At 36.4% G+C, this 20,861-nt stretch overlaps 2 protein-coding genes across 3 annotated transcripts; one reads left to right on the top strand and one right to left on the bottom strand.

Annotated features, from left to right (window-relative positions):
• Nucleotides 1-1,317: 1,317 nt before the first annotated feature.
• LOC109052284 (proto-oncogene DBL) lies at nt 1,318-15,142 on the top strand. 2 transcript variants are annotated; one of them, XM_042732600.1, is made up of 27 exons: nt 1,318-1,708; nt 2,600-2,719; nt 3,548-3,664; nt 3,982-4,131; nt 4,492-4,616; nt 4,912-5,026; nt 5,980-6,099; nt 6,232-6,423; nt 6,509-6,700; nt 7,183-7,354; nt 7,434-7,522; nt 7,611-7,696; nt 7,863-7,929; nt 8,282-8,397; nt 8,467-8,536; nt 8,861-8,953; nt 9,065-9,157; nt 9,248-9,373; nt 9,831-10,052; nt 10,428-10,520; nt 11,199-11,277; nt 11,383-11,434; nt 12,441-12,553; nt 12,792-12,898; nt 13,038-13,150; nt 13,849-13,963; nt 14,130-15,142. In XM_042732600.1, the coding sequence occupies exons 1-27, from the start codon at nt 1,658-1,660 to the stop codon at nt 14,142-14,144; spliced, it is 3,003 nt and encodes a 1,000-aa protein (XP_042588534.1). In that variant the 5' UTR covers nt 1,318-1,657; the 3' UTR covers nt 14,145-15,142. The 2 variants fall into 2 exon arrangements, with proteins under 2 accessions (XP_042588534.1, XP_018925281.2); XM_019069736.2 differs by having other exon boundaries at nt 12,357-12,553.
• Nucleotides 15,143-16,008: 866 nt separating this feature from the next.
• On the bottom strand, nt 16,009-20,695 carry f9b (coagulation factor IXb). The gene is made up of 8 exons (XM_042732598.1): nt 20,537-20,695; nt 19,936-20,105; nt 19,826-19,850; nt 19,537-19,650; nt 17,723-17,857; nt 17,242-17,543; nt 16,930-17,053; nt 16,009-16,753 (listed from the first exon to the last, which is right to left on the bottom strand). The coding sequence occupies exons 1-8, from the start codon at nt 20,601-20,603 to the stop codon at nt 16,164-16,166; spliced, it is 1,527 nt and encodes a 508-aa protein (XP_042588532.1). The 5' UTR covers nt 20,604-20,695; the 3' UTR covers nt 16,009-16,163.
• Between the last annotated feature and the right edge of the window lie 166 nt (nt 20,696-20,861).

Here is a 20,861-nt window from a genome sequence, read left to right as displayed (position 1 = left end):
TATTCAAACATTTTGTCTTTTGTGCGTTATTTCTTATATAAGTGTTCTTGAAAATGCACCAACTGACTCATTGAATTGTAAAAATGTTATCAGTGTCCTTTATTAAAAAAATATATATATAAATAACGCCTAAAGGATGGATTGAGGAAGAGTTAGTGTCCCCTACAGGCTTCTACCTATTATGTGCATCACAAAGTAAAAAAATTGTGTGGGTGGCAAATGACAAGTGAAATGGGTCAAAATTTGCGTTCCTAAGAGCAGATCTCATGATCACCAGGCTTGGAGAATATTTTAATTCAAATTCATAACTTATATGCATGCTTCCAGTAATGATAGAAAGTAATATATACCATAATAAAGCATTTAAAGCTTTGTTCTGGGCATTCAATTCTGAATCTCCAGGACAAAGATTAAAAAGCCTAATCACAGTGGCTTGCGATAAAAGCCCTGGAACATGCCAGGAACGTGTTGAGCACCATCCAGATCTTTGGTCAAAGTTCATAGGCCTATCCTTAATTTGACTGACTGCCAGTATTTTGTTTAATTATCTTTTAATATAAGTCTAGTGTTATATGGTTATCAAACAAATTACAGATATTCTTACTCTGATTGCTGCACTGGTCATCCATAATCAGTTTAAAAAATCTATTATATCTAAAATCAAAGTCTAAAAACTTAGGTCACATGTGATCACTAAATATATATGCATATATATATATATATATATATATATATATATATATATATATATATATATATATATATATATATATATACTTTCTAACTTTATATCTAAAACATGTGCATGCTATGTTTTACCTACTAGTAATGTAGACTCAGTCATATTAAATTATTTTAACCAAATAATATAATTTTTTAAATAAAATTATATATTTGTAATAAATTATGTTGTTATTATACAGTTATATGGATATTTATTTGTGTGTGTGTGTGTGTGTGTGTGTGTGTGTGTGTGTATATATATATATATATATATATATATATATTGTAATATATATATATATATATATATATAATAATGTAAAAATAATGGTAATTTATTAAGCCTATTATCCATTACCCACTTATTCCATTTTTATTATAAATTTCTGTAAATATTTATTACATATTTTTTTATGTAATACTAATATTTATAAGATATAAAATTATACTCAAATACATACACACTGTATTCAGAATATTTCATTTTTATATCACGTATATTTTAGATATATTGTGTGTATACATTTGTATGATTTTTATGTGAGTGAGGTGGGAAGTAAGTATATTGACGAAGTACTGCACGAGCGTGTATCGACCTCTGTCCATGGTGCTGGATTTTATAATTCATGCACCTCACTACAGTGTGACGCTTGCAATATAATCCAATCAGGTCTGATTCGAGCAAATTACACAAAACTATGGCTTCGTAGATACCTTTTGTTCTGCGTAAAAGTAACATGTGACATTATAGGTGTGACAGTAATGAGCAGATAAGTGCGGTCAAGGTGTCGTCGGCACTGCAGCATCCGCTCTGCGGCTGATCGCTGCTGCTGCTGCTGCTGCTTACAGTCCCGCAGACAAAGTCATGGAGGGAGGGAAGTTGTGAGGCTTAGAAGTGGGTCTACATCCCTACGAAACGGGCAAATTAGAAACAATGGCGGAGGCTAATCCACTAAGGGGACTGCCCCGGATCCAGAGGGCTGCGGTAAGATGGATTCTTCTCTGTTTTGGACCGGGTTTATGCTGCAGAACTGACAAACGCTAATGCAGGGCGGCGGGTGGGAGTCTTGTTTGCTTTAATGAGAACCTAAAAATAAGACTATAAACGCGCGCGTTTGTAATACTAACTGTTAGTTAGGACCGGGATAATTAAGCAGTGGTGCGTTTTACATTTGATTACAGCCAACTCAAAAAAAATAAAATATAAACATAATTTGGCTTATGACTAACGCAATAATAATAAAATATATACTTAATTTGGCTGGGCATCTGTGTTTTATTGCTAGTCATTACACATATGCACCATGATGATGAATTAAACCGCAGGAATACTGATTATGGCGGCAAAAGTGTGAGTTTCTGTGAACCTCAGGTTTACTGATCATAAGTCAATCAAAAAAGCAGAAGACAGGCAGCTTACATTGACTTCTCAGCATTAGCAGTTAAACAGAGTCAGCTTTAGATTTCCATGGACATTGATTGTCTATAAGGGTCTGAAAAAGTGCATAGTAGTTGCTAGTTAGATTGAATTTCCTGCTTGAATCAGCAAGAAAGGTGATACAAGAGGTGTTAGCTTCACATTTTAGTATTTTGAAGACTAGACAACACATTTTAATTGTACTTCAATTTCTGTCTTTGATGTTTCATCTGTTTACTTAACTACAATTTAAATATGTGCATTTATGGAAATAGGTGGGTGTCTGACCTAGATTTCTACATCTGTGAACACATTAGAAGTAGGAGGATGATATACAAGCAGCCACCCTGCTGTTTCTGATTAAATAGTCATGATATTATTACTCTTTGAATCATTCTTATTTATGTGATTGGATGTGAGTTGAATGTGTCCATATGAAATGTCATATCTCATCTTCAGATGTCATTCCCTGGACATCTGCACTTAGTTCTAGTGCTGAGACCCAAAACCCACCTGCAGACCACTGGAACAGACCTCGGTTTCCGCTTCAGTCAGGAAGACTTTGCTCTCAAGATGCCGGTAAGAGCTGACGAGATTCCTCTGTGGTGCGAAAACAATAGGTTCTTTATGATATAGTCATTAGATGCATACCTGATGTCTTGAGAAGCAAAACAAACATCAAATACTGAGTCATTAATTTTAATACCAACTAATTATGTGGGTCATCATTTTATATTTTAAATATATTTCTTTCAATCTTTATTTATCCACAACAAGGCCATTAAAGGAATAGTTCACCCCAAAAATAATAAATGTTGACAATTTACTCACACTTAGGCCATCCAAAAAATTTTTTCATGAGAAACAGATTTGGAGGATTTTATAATTTTCATCACTTGCTCACCAGTGGATCCTTTGCAGTGAATGGGTGCCGTCAGAATGAGAGTCCAAACAGCTGCTAAAACCCAGAAGTGACAGTTTAAGGTTAAATGCCTTGATGTATTTGTTTCTTACAAACATGCAGCTTTTCACTTCACAAGACAATTGATGGACTGGGGTCGTGTGAATTACTTGTGGATTATTGTGATATCAGCATTTCATCAGCTGTTTGAACTCATTTTGACGGCACCCATTCACTGAAGAGGATACACTGGTAAGCAAGTGATGTAATGTTAAATTTCTCCAAATCTGTATTGATGAAGAAACAAACTCATCTATATCTCGGATGATCTGAGTGTGAATACATTTTCAGATATTTTACATTTTTGATGCACAATTCCTTTAAAAGGCCATTTCATCTTTTAAAGGTTAGCCTGGTTAACGAATGGACTCTTAATCTTCTTTAACACAATTTTCATTAGAAATACCATGCTTAATTAATTCCCTGCTTCTTTTTGTCTTATTCAGATGGTAATGCTGAGCTCCCTGACAGACCTGCTTCGCTTCATTGATGAAAATCAACTGAGCTCTGAGTTTGGAGGCACGCTGGAGGAATGCCATAGTGACTGGATTGTTCTGCAAACAGTAAGCATTCTGTTGTGCACTGTAGCAGCACATTGATCTCATGCAGGGAAACAAGAAGACATTTATACTGTAACAAAAAATGGCATTATATGCTTCACAAAATGAAATTAAATCACAAAATCGCATTGTATTCTTCACTATTTAATAAGATAAGAGAAACAAATCATTTACTAAATTATATTTGTTTACTTCCTAATCATTATTTGTGATCTGCAAATCTAAATTCATGCAAATCTGATTTTAGATAAGGATGCTTTGACCTACAATTGCAGTAAATGCTGAGTAATGTATATTTGTGTCTGTGCTGCCCCCTCCAGGCCATAGAGAGTTTTGCAGTGACAGTGAAGGAGATTGCTCAATTACTGCAGACATTCGGCACAGAGCTGTCTGAGATCGAGCTGCCTGATGAAGCCAGCGGAATTGAGTACCTACTCAGATCACACACTGAGAAATACAGGCAGATGAAGGTATGGGGATGATTCTGTAGTCGTGCATTTATTATGCACATAAACAGTGGTTGTGCCAGTTTCTATTTATTTTTTTATCCCAAACTTATTCCTTAAAATTAGATTTTGAATCCCATACTTTCATTGTTGTCTCAGAATTTTGGAAAAACTATTAAATGTAAAACACAATGACTGCTAGGATGATTTTCACAACAGAATATTTAATCACTGATGTGCCAGTACAGGACAAATAAAATAATATAAAAGCATCCCAAGCTGTTCACACATAAAAAGTCTATAAAACAACAAAAACTGTATGAATAGTCATATAAATACTTAAGTGATATTTGAATTAGACATATGGTTTGAAAACTATTACAGGATGACATTAGGACAGTTATGAGGGAAGGACGTCAGCTTCTATCAAACCTTGAGGCCTCAAAAGCTGTGGAAGGTGCTGCAGCAGAAGACAGGGACATCAGCCAAGACAAAGAAAGAGTGCAGAGGTAAGAAGGCTATTACTCACCAGCAGAGTAAGTAAATCATTGTCATCAACATCTTTTGGGTAGATGAATAACTCTCTGAGGAGTATTTATGTGATTCAGGTATTCAAGGTCATGCTGTATTTATTGCCTCTTTAATATTCTATCCTCCATTATTGGATTGGTTGACATCCATTTAACTTCCACTAGGTCACATTACATATTTCTGCAAACATTTGTCCATTGCAATCAACATAATATTCTATATAGGCTCTGTGTGTGAAAAAAAGACCCATCATGTTCCATTTGTTTCTTGCAGGCTCGTGGCACAGTTACGGGACATGGAAATGGCTTTTGATGGCTTTTTTGAGAAGCACCATCTCAAGCTCCAACAATACCTTCAACTGCTCCAGTACGAGATGAGCTTCCATGAGGTACAGACCAGTGTTGGAGTCGTAAAAGTAGCAACTGTACACTGCTTTTCCAGCTTTTCTAGTAACAAGCTACTTTTCCCCAAATATTTGCGGATGGCCCATGCAACATTGCTGTTTTCAGTGTCATTGTACTGCACATGCTACTTTGCACAAAACCAGATAAAGTAAAAACAATCTCAGCTCTCTCGCTCTTATTTTGGCTAGCACTACAAATTCAGATTTATTTTAGCAATTTAGTTCATCTTCTATCTATATGAAGCATTGGAAAGAGTCATTAGTGAAACGGTTCGTCTTAAGTGGTCCACATTTTTATATACAGCATTGGAAAGTTTAATTTATTCTAATGCATCGGTTTGTCCTTAACAGTTGTCCTAAACATACTCTCATGTATAACCACCCAATTAATTAAAGTGAATCAGTTTGTCTTTCAAGGGTCCTCATCTCTGTCATGCATGACATTGAAAAGCGCAAGTCATTTTACTGAATCAATTCGACAGTTCACTGTCCCATTTGCAGCACTGGAAAATCTGATCATTCTAGTCAATCTATTCAATCTAGTCAATCTGTTAAATGGTCCACTTTCACACATGCAGCATTAAAAACGATGATTCATTTTAGTGAATTGGTTCATCTTAAATAGTCCACCTACTGTATATGCACCACTGGAAAGTTAATTTGGATGATTCTTGTAAATTAACAGAATTTAAAAAAAAATCACAAATTCGACTTGCTATGGCTTTTTAAGTGATATGTTGATTATTACACCTTTGACTCCATGATGACTCTACTCTCACTTTATATTAAACATTTAATATAAACAATTTAAGGAAAAAAAACATTAAAACTTTTTTGTAACTATACCAAAGTCACATCTGCTGTAATTTAATGCACTACAACATATTTATTTTAAATGCATCAGTGAACATAATTATTTGGTTTTGGTCTGTACACAGATGGAAGCCATTCTGGAGAAACTCAGTGCACAGGAGAAAGCCATTGCATCTGTGGGGACAACAGTGGCCCAGACAGAGCAGCTACTCAAAGACCTCGAGATGCTGGAAACCACAGCAGAGGTTTAATATGTTAAAGATTAAAATAATTGACCTTCTCTTTTTTCCTAGTAAACATGCCTTTTTGAGCACATCACAAATATTGACTGATATTGCAGTTGATGCTAAGACAAAAGTGCTTTGTTGTTCTTGCAGGACGAAATGGGCCGTGCTCAGATTATTATTCTGCATGGGCACCAGCTGGCAGCGAGTCATCACTACGCTCTTGCCTTAATAGTTCAGCGTTGCAATGAACTGAGGCATCACTCTGACACTCTCACTACAGCTCTACGTGCCAAACGGGCATCTCTCACACGCATACGAGACCTGCTGTTGCGGTTGGAGGAGGTAATAACTGTAACTGCAAAGAAATATGCAATATATGCACTTTATGCAAAGCACATACAAACTCTGCATATCTGTTTATGGGCAGACTGTGCGTTGGTGCGATGAGGGGGCCTATCTGCTGGCTAACCAGCTCCTGGATAAGTTTCAGTCCAAAGAGGGGGCACAGGCAGCCCTGCAGGACATTGAGAGACTGGTGGAGATGGCGCCCTCAGTGGTGCGGTCTAACCCGGACGTTCTCAGTCTGGAGTTTGAGGCAATACTCACGCCACAGCTGCAGGTACGGTTATGGAATTAAGCACAAATATACCATTTGAGACAAGTAGTGAAAATGCATCTTTGCTTTTTTATAATTTAACACATTTTCATTACAAGTTATATTATCAGTATTACCATCTGAGAAAATGTAAATAAAATTACAAAATGAAACATAATTTTGGACCCCATTATACAGGTTTTGAGGATGTGCTCATTAAGCTTCATCTGTTCTATAGTTTAAATAATTTATATAATTTAAAAAGATATCATAGGAAATCACAAAAGAGATTTAAAGAGATTTAAAATGAAGATTCTGTCATCATTCCGAGAAAATTCAGAATTGTGAGATAAAAAGTTGCAATTTATCCAGTGTCAGAAACTGTCAGTTTACCTGTTACCCTGAAGTGCAACAATGACATCTCCCTATTTTTCTACAGTATGTCCTTACTCATTCTCTATTGATCAAGTGCCTATTTTAAGTTCACCCCATTCCTCTCGTGTTAGTCTCAGATAAAAGCTGTCACAGAGAAGCTGTCAACAGTGCAGGGAATGATCCAGAGCAGACAGGCCTGTCTGAGGAAACTGGCTGATATTCAGGTCAGACCCATCCAGCTAGTCGCTCCAAGGCCCGAGAACTCGCCACGCTGCAAATCCCCTGTATTCTCTCCCAAACACAGTATGTCTATTTCAACCACATTTGCACATGACAAACTTACTGTTTCAATTTGTCTGAATGTTTCTTGTCTTTTTCAAAGGTTTTGACGTGAACTCTAGTTTAAGGTTTTCTTTTGATCTCGCACTTCCTGGTAAAAGGGCCTCACGGAAAGGTCCCAGCACTAAAAAGGTTTGGCTGACCGTTCTTGTTCATCTCAAAACCATACAAAGCACACTTCGTCTACTCTTTGCTGACAGCTTTAGGAACTTTCTTGTAGATAGAGGTCATGCATGATTACGGGGAGAACCGCAGCTGTCTGTCTTACAGCCCAGAGGGAGTTGAGAACCCCGACCAGCACAAACGGTGAGGATGCAATATCTTGCCAAAAAAAAAGTATGTTCATGAATCATGAGTTTCTTCTCAACATCCTCTCTTTGTCTGTCTCTCACCAGTCTCTTTCCCGTTCTGTCCTCATATCTTTCTCCCCCTCTCTCCTCTGTTATTGCCCATGCATCCCTCGCTTCTGCAGCCACGTAATGAAGGAGCTGATTGAGACGGAGAGAATCTATGTGGATGAGCTGCTGTCTGTTTTGCTGGTAATGTCTTGACCAAATAACCTTGAAATAATTGGTCTGTGTTTTGTTTTCCCTCATCCCATTTACCTCGCAGTGGTAATATTGTAGAGGACCTTTGGATGCACTCAATTTGAAATCACATCTTTCCTTTCACACTATAGTTTGAGTCAGAGCCTGAACATGTAGTTACACACATTTGACTCTGTTATGTGATTTTTTCTGTACAGCTATTAGTGGAGACTGCCAAATAAAAACAAAATGAACTATGTTAGATCTGATTTGGTACAATGAGTGAAGACACAACATGAAAAGTGTATAATTAGAGCTATAATGTAATAGTTCTAAAAATGACTGCTCTGTGATATTGTGACAGGGTTACAGGGCAGAGATTGATAACCCATCTCTCTCTAACATACTGCCACCTGTACTGCGAAACAAGAAAGAAGAGCTATTCGGAAATCTGCCGGAGATCTATAAATTTCACAGCAGGTGAGAAATATGCCTACACACATGGACACATAAACACACATTCATGCTGATCCTGTCTTTGTTGTGCAGGATATTCTTGCACGACCTCGAGAGCTGCTTAGAGTCCCCAGAGAGAGTGGGAGCGCGCTTTCTGGAACGGGTGAGCCAACCTGTGTCATATGTATACTGTATATTTAAAGACATTTATAATTTCATTTTCAAGCAAGTGCATTTCTTTTGAACTTTCTGTGCATGCAAAGAATCCTGAATTTTTTTTTTAAAGTTTCCACAAAAATCTTAAGCAGCACAACTGTTTTTAACATTGATAATAATAAGAAATGTTTTAGACTGCGAACTCACAATCACAGCTTAGGTAAATATGATATATTCTTCTATTGTGGCGGCATAGAAAATTAATATGGGAACCTCTTATCTGGATACTTAATTTCTGTTAAGAGTTCTCTTGTAATAAATGTTTTTGCAGAAAGAAAATTTTCAGGTCTATGAGCGCTACTGCCGGAACAAACCTCGCTCAGATGCCCTATGGAGGCAGTGTTCAGATTCAGCCTTCATCCAGGTATTGTTGTGGATATTTTTTTAGATATTTATTGGTGTAGATAGGGATTAGTGTAACATTTTATATTTATTTAGATGAGTTTGATTTTGCTAATTTTATTCTTTTATGTAGGAGTGCAAAAAGAAGCTGGATCATAAGCTAGGTCTGGACTCATATTTGCTGAAACCTGTTCAACGTTTAACCAAGTACCAGCTTCTTCTGAAGGTGCCTAACAAACCAAATCCTACTTGTTATAGATTTTTTTTGCCACCACAGATGTCTATTATACTAAATGCTGTCTGTCTCTCTGACTAGGAACTACTAAAACACAGCTCAAACTCGCAGTATGCATCTGAGCTGCAGGGGGCGCTAAATGCCATGCTGGACCTCCTCAAGTCTGTCAATGACTCCATGCATCAAATTGCCATCACTGGTTATGAGGTGCGGCTAAGAAATGAGGAAGGATAGAGGAGGAATATTTAAAAAATAGTTCACCCAAAAATGAAAATTTACTAAAAAATTAACTCACCCTCAGGCCATCCAAGATGTAGATGAGTTTGTTTCTTCATCAGAACAGGAGAAATTGGAGAAATGTAGCATTACATCACTTGCTCACCAGTGGGTCCTTTGCAGTGAATGGGTGCCGTCAGAATGAGAGTCCAAACAGCCGATAATAATCCACAAGTAATCCACATTTCCAGTCAATCATTTAATGTCTTGTCTCTCCAAATCTGGTTTGATGAATAAACAAACTCATCTACATCTTGGATGGCCTGAGGGTGAGTACATTTTCAGCACATCTTCATTTTGGTTCCTTGTAGTTCCTTGAATGGTTGTAAGTTTATTGTCACTGACAGTTAACTGAGAGTTCGCTTTTCTCCGTGTCCTCTGTATCTAGGGGGAATTGAGTGACCTGGGCCGCGTCCTTATGCAGGGGTCTTTTAATGTCTGGATCAACCATAGGAAAGGGCCAACGCGCATGAAAGACATGGCTCGCTTTAAACCAATGCAAAGGCATCTGTTCCTTCACGAAAGAGCTCTGCTTTTCTGCAAGAAGAGAGAGGAGAGTGGAGAAGCACATGATCGGACAGCCTCTTACAGCTTCAAACACTGCCTGATGGTGAGAGAGAGTGAGAGATCAACGTATTTGCTATTTAAATAGTACTTTTGAATGACCGTTAAAGTAAAAAAGATGCTTTTTGCAGGCAGATTTCACAATTACGACATCCACTATGCAGCTAACCTGCCAACTTTGACCTGTTTTATACTCTTAAGCCATTTTTGAGCATGTTGTGTTACACAGATGCTGAAGTTAAGCACCTATTTATTTATTCCAGCTCTATTTTAAGTGTGCTCAAAGAGATGGACGTTTTTATGAAAGGGGTTTTAGGATTAACTCAGATTCCATTGGTTGTTAAAAAACCCACAATGTTATTAAAATACTGCATTACTGAATTTCCAAGTGAGATCTTTGACCCCTCTGTTTCATTTGCAGATGAGTGCTGTGGGTATCACAGAAAACGTCAAAGGGGATGTAAAGAAGTTTGAAATTTGGTATAACGGAAAAGAGGAGGTGTATGTTGTTCAGGTGAGTCATTTTTTCAAGGTTAAAACTCCACAGAATGCAGCAGATAAAAAGTTACAAGTGCCTCTGTCATCACTTAATAACGCCTCTTCAATACCTCCTCACTGATGGAGATATATCAAAAAATGCTTGTTCACAGTGAATGTTAATGTCAGGTCCTGAACATAAAATGTCAGTTTGTTTGCACAACTAAAAATGAGTGTTAAAAAAACACTTCAGAGGAACAAATTACCCATTTTTAAGATACATTATGACCACATTGAAAGTCCTGGATTTGAAATCTAATTTAAAACTAATAATTTAAACCTGATAGTTTAGATAGGATTTTAAAAATGTAATAAAAACATTTAAGTGATTATTTTTTTTTACTAAAATTGTTATGATAATAATGTAAAGTTTAATTAAAATAAAATAAAATACAAAAAAATCTTAGTATAGTATATAAAAAATTATATATATATATATATATATATATATATATATATATATATATATATATATATATATATATATATATATGACATTATATATACCTATATATATTATACATATAAATTAGATATATAAATACAGTACATTATAAAATGTGAGTAAATATTATATAAGAAAATAGAATATTAAACAAGACAAAAATTGTAGTGGAAAAAATTATTTGTATTTTATAATTGTTTTATTTTGCAGGCTTCAACTGTAGATGTGAAGATTGCATGGCTCACTGAGATTAGAAAAATCCTCAACAATCAGCAAAAGACTGGCAAAGGTTCCCACACTGCATTTCCATTTCTGTTAATATCATGGTTGTATGTTTTTTATTAGGAATTGGCATTAAATGTTTAGTGGGTCAAACTCTGTTTCACTTTCTCAGGTGATGCTCACCCAGACGGTGAGCAGCCATTATCTCCACCCTTGGCCGACAGGTGATCCTTACTTCTATAGTATGGATGTAAAATGTTTAAATCAATATTCATATTTGCATATGGAAGGATCTGAACAAAAATCAACCGAATTTGTCGAACAGTTTTGCCTTATATAAATCACATTCATAAAGACTGTATGCATTGAGCCCATCTGCATGATGGATATAGTATTAATCAGTACCATTCTGGCATGAAAAACATTCTTGAAGCACACATTCTTATCATTTCTGAAACCTACTTAATAGAAACATTTGAGCTTTGGAGACTCAAACATAGAATGCTATATACAGTAAATGGCTGTCTAATAAATATTATGAACTATTTTCAAACATTATTCTTTTTAAACATTTAGTGAAGCATTTTATCCTTGTTGGACATTTAAATTAAATTTAAATTTTAAATCATGATAAAGTCATGGGATAATGAATCAGCTAATATGCAAATCTGTGATTATTTTGATGTTATTTTAGGATTATTTGTTACAGACATTACTTAAAAAAAAACTACATACTTCACCCTGAATTAATAGAATGTATTAAAAATATAAATATAATTTTATACAAAAATATTAAAGGTGAAATTTATAATTAAATTTGGGAAGTCATTTGCAGCACATAGTATTTTATATTTGTTTTTTCAAAACAATTTCTTTGAATGTTGTCGTTCAGTGGAACAGGATTGGGGTCAATGTCATGTCAACTCTACTGATGTTTGTTTCAATGAAGTTCAATTTACTGCCTGAAAATTACACTCATCATTAATATTGAACTTATTTGCCATTGTGCTCTATTGACCGCAGTCTGGTTTCAGAATATGCTGTTTGTTATGACGTTTGATGGATGTTGTTGTGTTTTCGCCCTGTGTTCCTTTGACGCCCTTTTTTCCGTCCGTGGGTTCCTCGGTTCATCGGTTGGTGGGTCAGTGTGAGGCATATGTCCGTATGCATGCCCTGGACGTCCACACAGATCACTGGCTGCTCAGGTTGTTTTGATGTCCTTCCTCACAGCAAGCTCCAGGGGGCGTCCATCAGCTCGGAGGAGACCGATTCAGGCCGCGTGAGTCCGGTTTTGACAGACCCAGTCATCGTTTCTCCACGTCCTCGCCACCACAACCGGCGCAGTGAGTCAGAGGCCATGCAAAGGCCATTTTCACTGCCATTTAATCTAGTTGATAGGAGCAGGAGAATTCACTATGCGAACGAACATAATGGGTTTTTGAAATGGGATTTTTAATATGCAATATGTAAATTGTGGCACATTTATTTGCATGAAGTTGAATCACGTAATGGCAATGCATTAAAAATTTAAAACCCATTCGGGGAGAATGTCATTATGGTTCGGCTGGTTGTGGGTTGCAGGCTGGCCAGGGACGTCTCACTCAGTGGACATCTGTGAGGGTCTGGAGGACTGGACCACTGACCTTTCAAACATCTCAGACTCTGATGAAGAAGACGAAGTGCTGCTGGTGAGCTTGGACCTTTAGACATCACTCAGATTCCCAGTTATTTGAGGAAAACTTCATCAGTAATGAAAGATTTTGTTTGTACATAGTCAATAGGATGGCTTTGACCTTGTACTATGCTGGATTGTTTGTTGTCTTTTAGGTTCCTGGAAGGTATAGAGCAATGGTGGACCATTTAAAGTGTGGCAAGGATGATGTAATCATTAAATGTGGTGATGTCATTCATGTGCTGCAGGAGAGTGCCATGGGGCTTTGGTGAGTCATTTTTTATTTTTAATATATGCTCAAGTGGAGCAAAAAATATAAGACATGCTCCGATGTTAAAATTCTGGCTGACACTGATAAGCTGGTTGATAACTATTACTATCCTAACTGATATTAAAATATAATTGTTTTGAAATAAATTTAAAACAAAACACTAAACTAAAATCAATAGATATAATTGCAAAATATTATATTTAACAGTGTAAATAAAGTGTTAGCGTAATTGGAATGATAGAAGGATCATGTGAGGTTGAAGACTGGAGTAATGGATGCTGAAAATTCAGCTTTGCCATCACAGGAATAAATTACATTTAAAAATATACTAAAACAGAAAACTGTTATTTAATACTGAAATGATATTTCACAACATTACAGTTTTACAATATTTTTCATCAAATGAATGCAGCCTCTGTGAGCATTAGAAACTTCTTTCAAAAATATAAACTGACCAAGCTCCCTAAAAAATATTTTTTACAAAACTTTAGCATGTTCTTGCCTACTTAGCCATCTGCAAAACTATAATTATTCCCTAAAATCTGGTTTCAAAATTCTAATACAATTTGCCATTATCTTCTGGTGTAGAACGCTGATTAATTACAAGAACATATTAATTTTGAATCACTAGTTACACAATAAGAATCACTCTAATTTTCAAGTTAATGATCAGTGCCATGCTATAATTCCCACAGGCAAGTTAAGAATTTGACTCGTGGAGGTGAAGGAAAACTCCCCGTTGATACACTGCTGAGAATGCTGGGAGATGCGGGCAGAAGTCCCTCCATTAAATCAGGAGGAGGGCTTATGGTGAGTGAACTCTACAGGCCTAACGATTTTATAAGAATACTATATTCTAAAATGCAGCTTACATAAACATGTTGAATATGTGTTTATTTGATCAGATCTGAACATACAGTACTGTACTGCAATAGAAGCTTTTCTTTCTCTAAAGCACTCTGGTGTTTTCTCATAGGTACGGGAAATATAAACAGCAGGAAGCCCAGCAACACCTAAGTACATAAACCACATGTACACAAAGCTCACACCATGTGACAACCCTAAAGGCCATTACTGTCATTCAGGACTGAGCCCAGTCACGCCAACCTGAAGCACACAAACAAACACCAAGTCAGGAAAACAGAGCTGCCTAGTTAAGAGAAAGTTTCCATCTGCCATCAGAGGGGATTTTGGATTATACTGGATTTATAGACAAAAAGTACACTGGAAAGTAGTATCACCATGCTGTGCCATAACATGAGATAAAACATGTATTTGTGTAGTTAGCACAGTGTTTTAGTATATATTAAAAACAGGAAGGTTTATTGCTTGGGGTGTACACTGGCTTGAGAGAATAGCTAACTATTTTTTTCTCTCCTCGGATAGGTACAGTGGTTGGACCTTTGTTTTAAAAAGCCATTTTAGTGCTGGAATGGATACCAGTGCTACAAAGAATGAAAGATAAACTAAACATTAGTATCTAGTTTATGTGCCAAAACCTAACATTCCATTCCCAAACCAACCAGGTTGACACTAATTCCTCTTTTTTATTACTCTGACTTTACTTTGGCATCAGTATTTCTCCAAGAATATTTCAGAGAAATATGTAAAAGAAATCTTATTTTAGAGACTATGTGAAGTGAAAACTTTACAAATCACTTACAAATCAATAGTCAGCAATGTGATCGCTTTATTGCTTCACAGTTATGTTTAAAAACATATTGCTCACCTTCAGATGATCCGTGTTTATATTCATTCACTTTAAGTCAGTTCAGATATGGCTGTTCTAGACTACTTAGCAAATTTTCTTAGCTATCAAAGTGTTTTTGTACGGGTTTACTGTAAAAACAGCATAATTCATTTTGAGTTAAAAATCAATTTTTTAATCACTTGCACCATATTTGGGTCAGTTTTTGTCATTGAAATAAAACTTGGTGTTATATAAACTTGTTCGTTCTAATAACTTTTTCTCTGTCACACTTCCTGCACTCACATTGTGCATTTAACTTTTGTTAATTGCTTAGAAACCATTGAGGTGAATGTACATTAGCTAACCTCATTAAAAACTGCAATGAATAAATATAGTACCTTTTAAAAGTTTGGGGTAAGATTTTTACCAAGATTTTTTTTTTATTCTGAAAAGAAATGCATACTTTAATCCAGAAAGGATGCAATAAATTGATCAAAAGTGAAAGTAAAGCCATTGATAAGTATTTATATTTCAAATAAATACTGTCTACTGAACTTCAGCTTTGCCATCACAAGAATAAATTACATTGTATTATAAAAACGACCCCAAACTTTTGAAAAGTAGTGTACATTTGCATGTCATTAGTTTAAAAGAGGGCTTCATGAGGGAGAAGAAAAGTGGATGTGGTCTGAATGGGTTTCATGTGTACTTCATTTTGAAGTACACTTCTTAAAGCCATACACTTCTAGTGTATAATATGTACAGAGTTACAAAGATGAAAGTGACCTCATACTGCTTTGTGGTATATCATGTATGAAAATAATTTCACTAGCTGTACAAGCACAAAGTGTAAGATGGAAAACTATATTTTTTTCTTGATTGTTACAGTATGTCTGTTGAATGATGACTAGTAAATATCATCTGTTCCAAAATGTCTGTGAGCTCTTATTCATTTCGCTATGTATATTAAAAAAATTATTAAAAAAATATTTAAAAAAAAAAAAAAATTGAAACTAGCTCTAGCTCCTCTAATCTTTATGTATTCTATGTGTTTTCTTCTTTTATTTATTATACAATTAACAAAAGCAAAAAAGGCCTCTAACACTTTTTTTTTTGTTTTTTTTTATTTATTATATGATTAAAAAACCTTGCTACGTGTACTGCATTAAGCTAACTGAGACTTGTTATAACACTTGCATATCATTGCTCTTTTGTTGATTTTGATTGCTTCCATTGTCTACATTTGTAAATCGCTTTGGATAAAAGCGTCTGCTAAATGACTAAATGTAAATGTAAAACAACCCTTAACAAAGGCCTAATTTAATACCCATTCTGTTGATCAGTATTGGACATATGTCCTGTTCTGATGCCAGTAACGTTACTTATCCAGTACATATATTTGGAGATACGGGTGTAGATGCCATATTTTCCCTCCTTAGCGCACTCCTCGCCCCAGCTGACGATACCCGTGAGGAACCATGTGTTCTGATAGCGGGTGGCATGGGGTCCTCCGCTGTCCCCCTGACAGGAATCCTTGCGTATCGTACTGTAACCGGCACAGAACATGAAGCGGGAGATGGTGTCGGTGCTGCTGCCTTTGCACTTTATCCGGTCCACGTAGGGGAGCTCTACTTTCTGAAGTGTTTTAGATTCCACGCCCCCATACCGTAGCCTTCCCCAGCCACTCACCAGGGAGTTTTCTGCACTCATGAGCAAGTTCTCTGTGAAGTCTTTAGAGCCCAGGCAGATGGACAGGGCGTAGTCTGAGAATTTAATGGGTCCCTTGAGCTTCAACAGGGCGATGTCATGATTGTAAAGACTCCGTTGAGAGTTGTAACGTGGATGGATATGGTACTCTGCTATTCCGTGGTCACTCTCTCTTCCCTCATTCTTTGACAAATCATGTTCCCCTATAGAAATATAGCACTAGAAATATAGCAACTCATTGCCACTATATGTGATATCATATCACATGGATCTGGAATACATAACTGTAGATTTTTAAGAGTCAGTGAAATAAAAATAAAATAATAAATTATATATACTATTCATATACTATACAACCATGTGATAGTGTAGTTCTCACCTACTCTGATGAAGAAAGATCCCACCTTTCCTTCAACACAGTGGGCAGCTGTAATGACCCATTCTTCACTGAGGAGAGAGCCGCCACAAAATGCAATCTTATTCACCTTTTCAATAAAAACCACCTGCCAACATGACAAAGAAAAAACAGACTAAATTTCCCTCAAGAGTTCCGATATTACGGTTTTTATTGTAATGTCCTCTTTACAAGGTTCTGTGGATTTTTTGACACAAACTAGAGATTATACCAGCCTTACTTCATACGCTTTACATGAATGTTTTATTTGGACACACAATTCATCATTTCACCTACCTGCCATGGAATCTCCCCCGGTGTTGCCTCGTTTCCTCCTACAATACGATTTTCAGTGTTTGTTGCATTTTTCATGGTGTGCCAAGTGGGAAAGAATGAGGTGATATTTTTCAGTGTAGGTTGAGGTGTGCTACTCCTGTTCACATCAGGAGGATCTGTAGGACTGGACTCTGTTGTATTGTGTTCTGTTGTATTGATGTGATTGAGAGAGTCACTTTGATTTCCATTCTCAGCACTGATAAGAGACCTTGAGTTAAGTGTTTCAGCAATATTTGCTCCAAGACGTCCACATGGGTACTGCCCTAAAACATCAATGAAAATCCTTGAATGAAAATGATATTCAAAATATGCTACTGCATAGGAAGAAAAGTCGTACTGCACAATTTAAGAAAAGCTTTGAGCTATGAGATAGATATACAGTGTACGCCCTGGCTTAATGCAGATTAATGTCATGTAATAAGTGGGAATAGGATAAAAGTACCTGTAGGTTCACAAGTCCTGCCATCTAGAGCTAGTCTGTAACCCCTGGCACAATCACACACTGTGCCATAAATTTTATCCACAGCGCAGAAGTGCATGCAGCCTCCATTATTTACATTACACTGCTTTGCCATTTCTGCACCAGAGCAACCCAGGAAAGATGAAATAAGGTTTTAGCAGAGGAAAACTTTAAGCACACATAAAATATATATATATATATACAGTATATATATATATATATATATATATATATATATATATATATATTATATATATATGAATTGCTTGGTAACACAAAATACAAATAAACAAACAAAATCACAAGCCACTTTATTAGGTACACCTATTCAATTGCTTGGTAACACAAACTGCTAATCAGCCAATCACATGGCAGCAACTCAATGCATTCAGGCATCTAGATGTGGTGAAGATGACTTGCTGAAGTTCAAACCGAGCATCAGAATGGGGAAGAAAGGGGATTTAAGTGACTTTAAACGTGTAATGGTTGTTGGTGACAGATGGGCTGGTCTGAGTATTTCAAAAACTGCTAATCTGTTGGGATTTTCACACACAACCATCTCTAGGATTTACAGAGAATGGTCTGAAAAAGAGAAAATATCCAATGAGCGGCAGTTGTGTGGACAAAAATGCCTTGTTGATGTCAGAGGTCAGAGGAGAATGGGCAGACTGGTTAGAGATGATAGAAAGGCAACAGAATACCATCTCTGAACGCACAACACGTCGAACCCTGAAGCAGATGGGCTACAGCAGCAGAAGACCACACCGGGTGCTGCTCCTGTCAGCTAAGAACAGGAAATGGAGGCTACAATTCAAACAGGCTCACCAAAATTGGACAATAGAAGATTGGAAAAACGATGCCTGGTCTGATGAGTCTCGATTTCTGCTGCGACATTCAGATGGTATGGTCAGAATTTGGTCTAAAGAACATGAAAGTATGGATCCATCCTGCCTTGTCTCAACAGTTCAGGCTGGTGGTGGTGGTGTAATGGTGTGGGGGATATTTTCTTGGCACATTTGGGCCCCCTTAGTACCAATTGTGCATCGTTTAAACATCACAGCCTACCTGAGTATTGTTCCTGACCATGTCCATCCCTTTATGACTAGTGTACCCATCTTCTGCTGGCTACTTCCAGCAGGATAATGCACCATGTCACAAAGCTCAAATCATCTCAGACTGGTTTCTTGAACATGACAATGAGTTCACTTTACTCAAATGGCCTCCCCAGTCACCAGATCTCAATCCAATAGAGCAGCTTTGGGATGTGGTGGAACGGGAGATTCGCATCATGGATGTGCAACCGACAAACCTGCAGCAACTGCGTGATGCTATCATGTCAATATGGATTAAAATCTCTGAAGAACGTTTCCAACACCTTGTTGAATCTATGCCATGAAAAATTAAGGCAGTTCTGAAGGCAAAAGGGGGTCCAACCCCGTACTAGCACGGTGTACCTAATAAAGTGGCCAGTGAGTGTATATATATATATATATATATATATATATATATATATGTGTGTGTTTGTATGTCTATCTTTAAACTTCATAAAATTCACCTTAAAAAATATTCAATTCAGAATAAACGTAAAATTATACAATTTGAAATAAATTTAAATAAATATAAAATAAAACAACATATTTTGGCATATTTGTTAAATTTTTTTTGATGAAATAGAAGATATAATATAAAAAACATTTGTTGTATATTTTCTTTATAACAACATTTTTTAAATGTTTCACATAGCATTTACTGACTTCCTCACTCTTAACAGCTAATGTGAGGATCGTGGATCTTACCCAACTCACAGTTCTTCCCACTAAAGCGCGCTGGACACCAGCATGTGTATGTGTTCATACCATCCTCACATTTCCCTCCATTCTGACAGGGAGATGACTGACACTGGTCTCCATCTGAAAGGAGGAAAGGCCATGATCATGATATTATTAATATATCCTGTAATGTTAACATATGGTAAAATTAGCAGACACTTTATGGACAAATTAGAAAGGAAAGAAAATTACAAACAAATACAGAAAGATTTGTAATGTTCAATATGATACATGCTTCAAGAATATTTATGCTCACCCACATAAGTGATCCAGAATTTTATCTGAAACAGAGATTGGAAAGTTTTAAACTCACAAACAGAGTCCTAAAACATTTCTATGAGATAAACATGTGCTTATGCAACTCACTGTTTTTTCCTGGTCTTCGAAAACCTCTCTGGCCTCCTCTAGATTGCAGCGTTCTTCATAACATTCCCTCTCCAAATTATCCTTCATCATCTCCTCAAATCCACCTGTGTTATAGCGTTTCTGTCTCTTCAGAAGAGAGCCCGCCAGATCCCTCGGCAGAAACACTGAAGCTACATGCACAAAAGAGACATGCTGAAAAATCAAAAACGCCAAGGTCTGTTTCTAGGACACAGATAATGTAGTTTGACAAGCATTGAAGATTTGGCAAGGGAATATTGTTTTACTTTGAAAGGCTTTTTATGTTGAGTTTGAATAGCTATTGAAGACTTACGTTCATGATAAGAACAATATGATGATTGATTTTTAGTTTCCTTTATGTTTTTTCAACACAGACCATGAAAAGTCTCCTTGTGTTAACCAGTTTCTCTCTGTATTAACTCTAATTGGTCTATGTTTTTATTTCAAAAGACTACATGTAACAAACAAATACTCAGCCTTTGACCATTAGAACAGATTTTACACTGACCAGCTCAAACTGAGAAAATGATTTCCAGGAACATACATAAACTAGATAGGTTAAGAGAGATGAATGTTAACTTACCTTCAGAAGAAAGCCAGGTTTCTAGCAGCAAACTGCATATCAAAATAATGGCATAAATCTTCACCATTTTCTCTTTGATTTTTTCCCTTCAGGCAGAAATCTATTCCAACTGTCTAAATACCTTCATGTTCCGCTCCAAAGTTCAGGACATACGTGTTTGCACTTTATGCAAACAGATATCTCATTGGGTGGGTGTTTTTGTCTGCACCTGCAGTGTTTGTGGGTCTTTGTCCTGCATTTTTATTGCATTTTTCATAGCTGATGCCATTGAAATAGTTTTATTTGATGTAATGTGTGGCTTCATGAGAAAACATCGCAATGTTTG

The sequence above is a fragment of the Cyprinus carpio genome, chromosome B10 (genome assembly GCF_018340385.1).
Source record: "Cyprinus carpio isolate SPL01 chromosome B10, ASM1834038v1, whole genome shotgun sequence".
Lineage (NCBI taxonomy): Eukaryota > Metazoa > Chordata > Actinopteri > Cypriniformes > Cyprinidae > Cyprinus > Cyprinus carpio.
Note: the sequence above shows the minus strand (reverse complement) of the source record. Positions and strands in the feature narration are given on the sequence as shown.

Coding starts and splice junctions, on each gene's coding strand:
- LOC109052284 (XM_019069736.2), top strand. CDS start 1,658: ATGGCGGAGGCTAATCCACTAAGGGGACTGCCCCGGATCCAGAGGGCT. Junction 3,665..3,981: donor ACTGGATTGTTCTGCAAACA/GTAAGCATTCTG, acceptor TGCCCCCTCCAG/GCCATAGAGAGTTTTGCAGT. Junction 6,100..6,231: donor TGCTGGAAACCACAGCAGAG/GTTTAATATGTT, acceptor TTGTTCTTGCAG/GACGAAATGGGCCGTGCTCA.
- f9b (XM_042732598.1), bottom strand. CDS start 20,603: ATGGTGAAGATTTATGCCATTATTTTGATATGCAGTTTGCTGCTAGAA. Junction 17,544..17,722: donor CAGGACTTGTGAACCTACAG/GTACTTTTATCC, acceptor TTGATGTTTTAG/GGCAGTACCCATGTGGACGT. Junction 17,054..17,241: donor CGGGGGAGATTCCATGGCAG/GTAGGTGAAATG, acceptor TCATGTTGGCAG/GTGGTTTTTATTGAAAAGGT.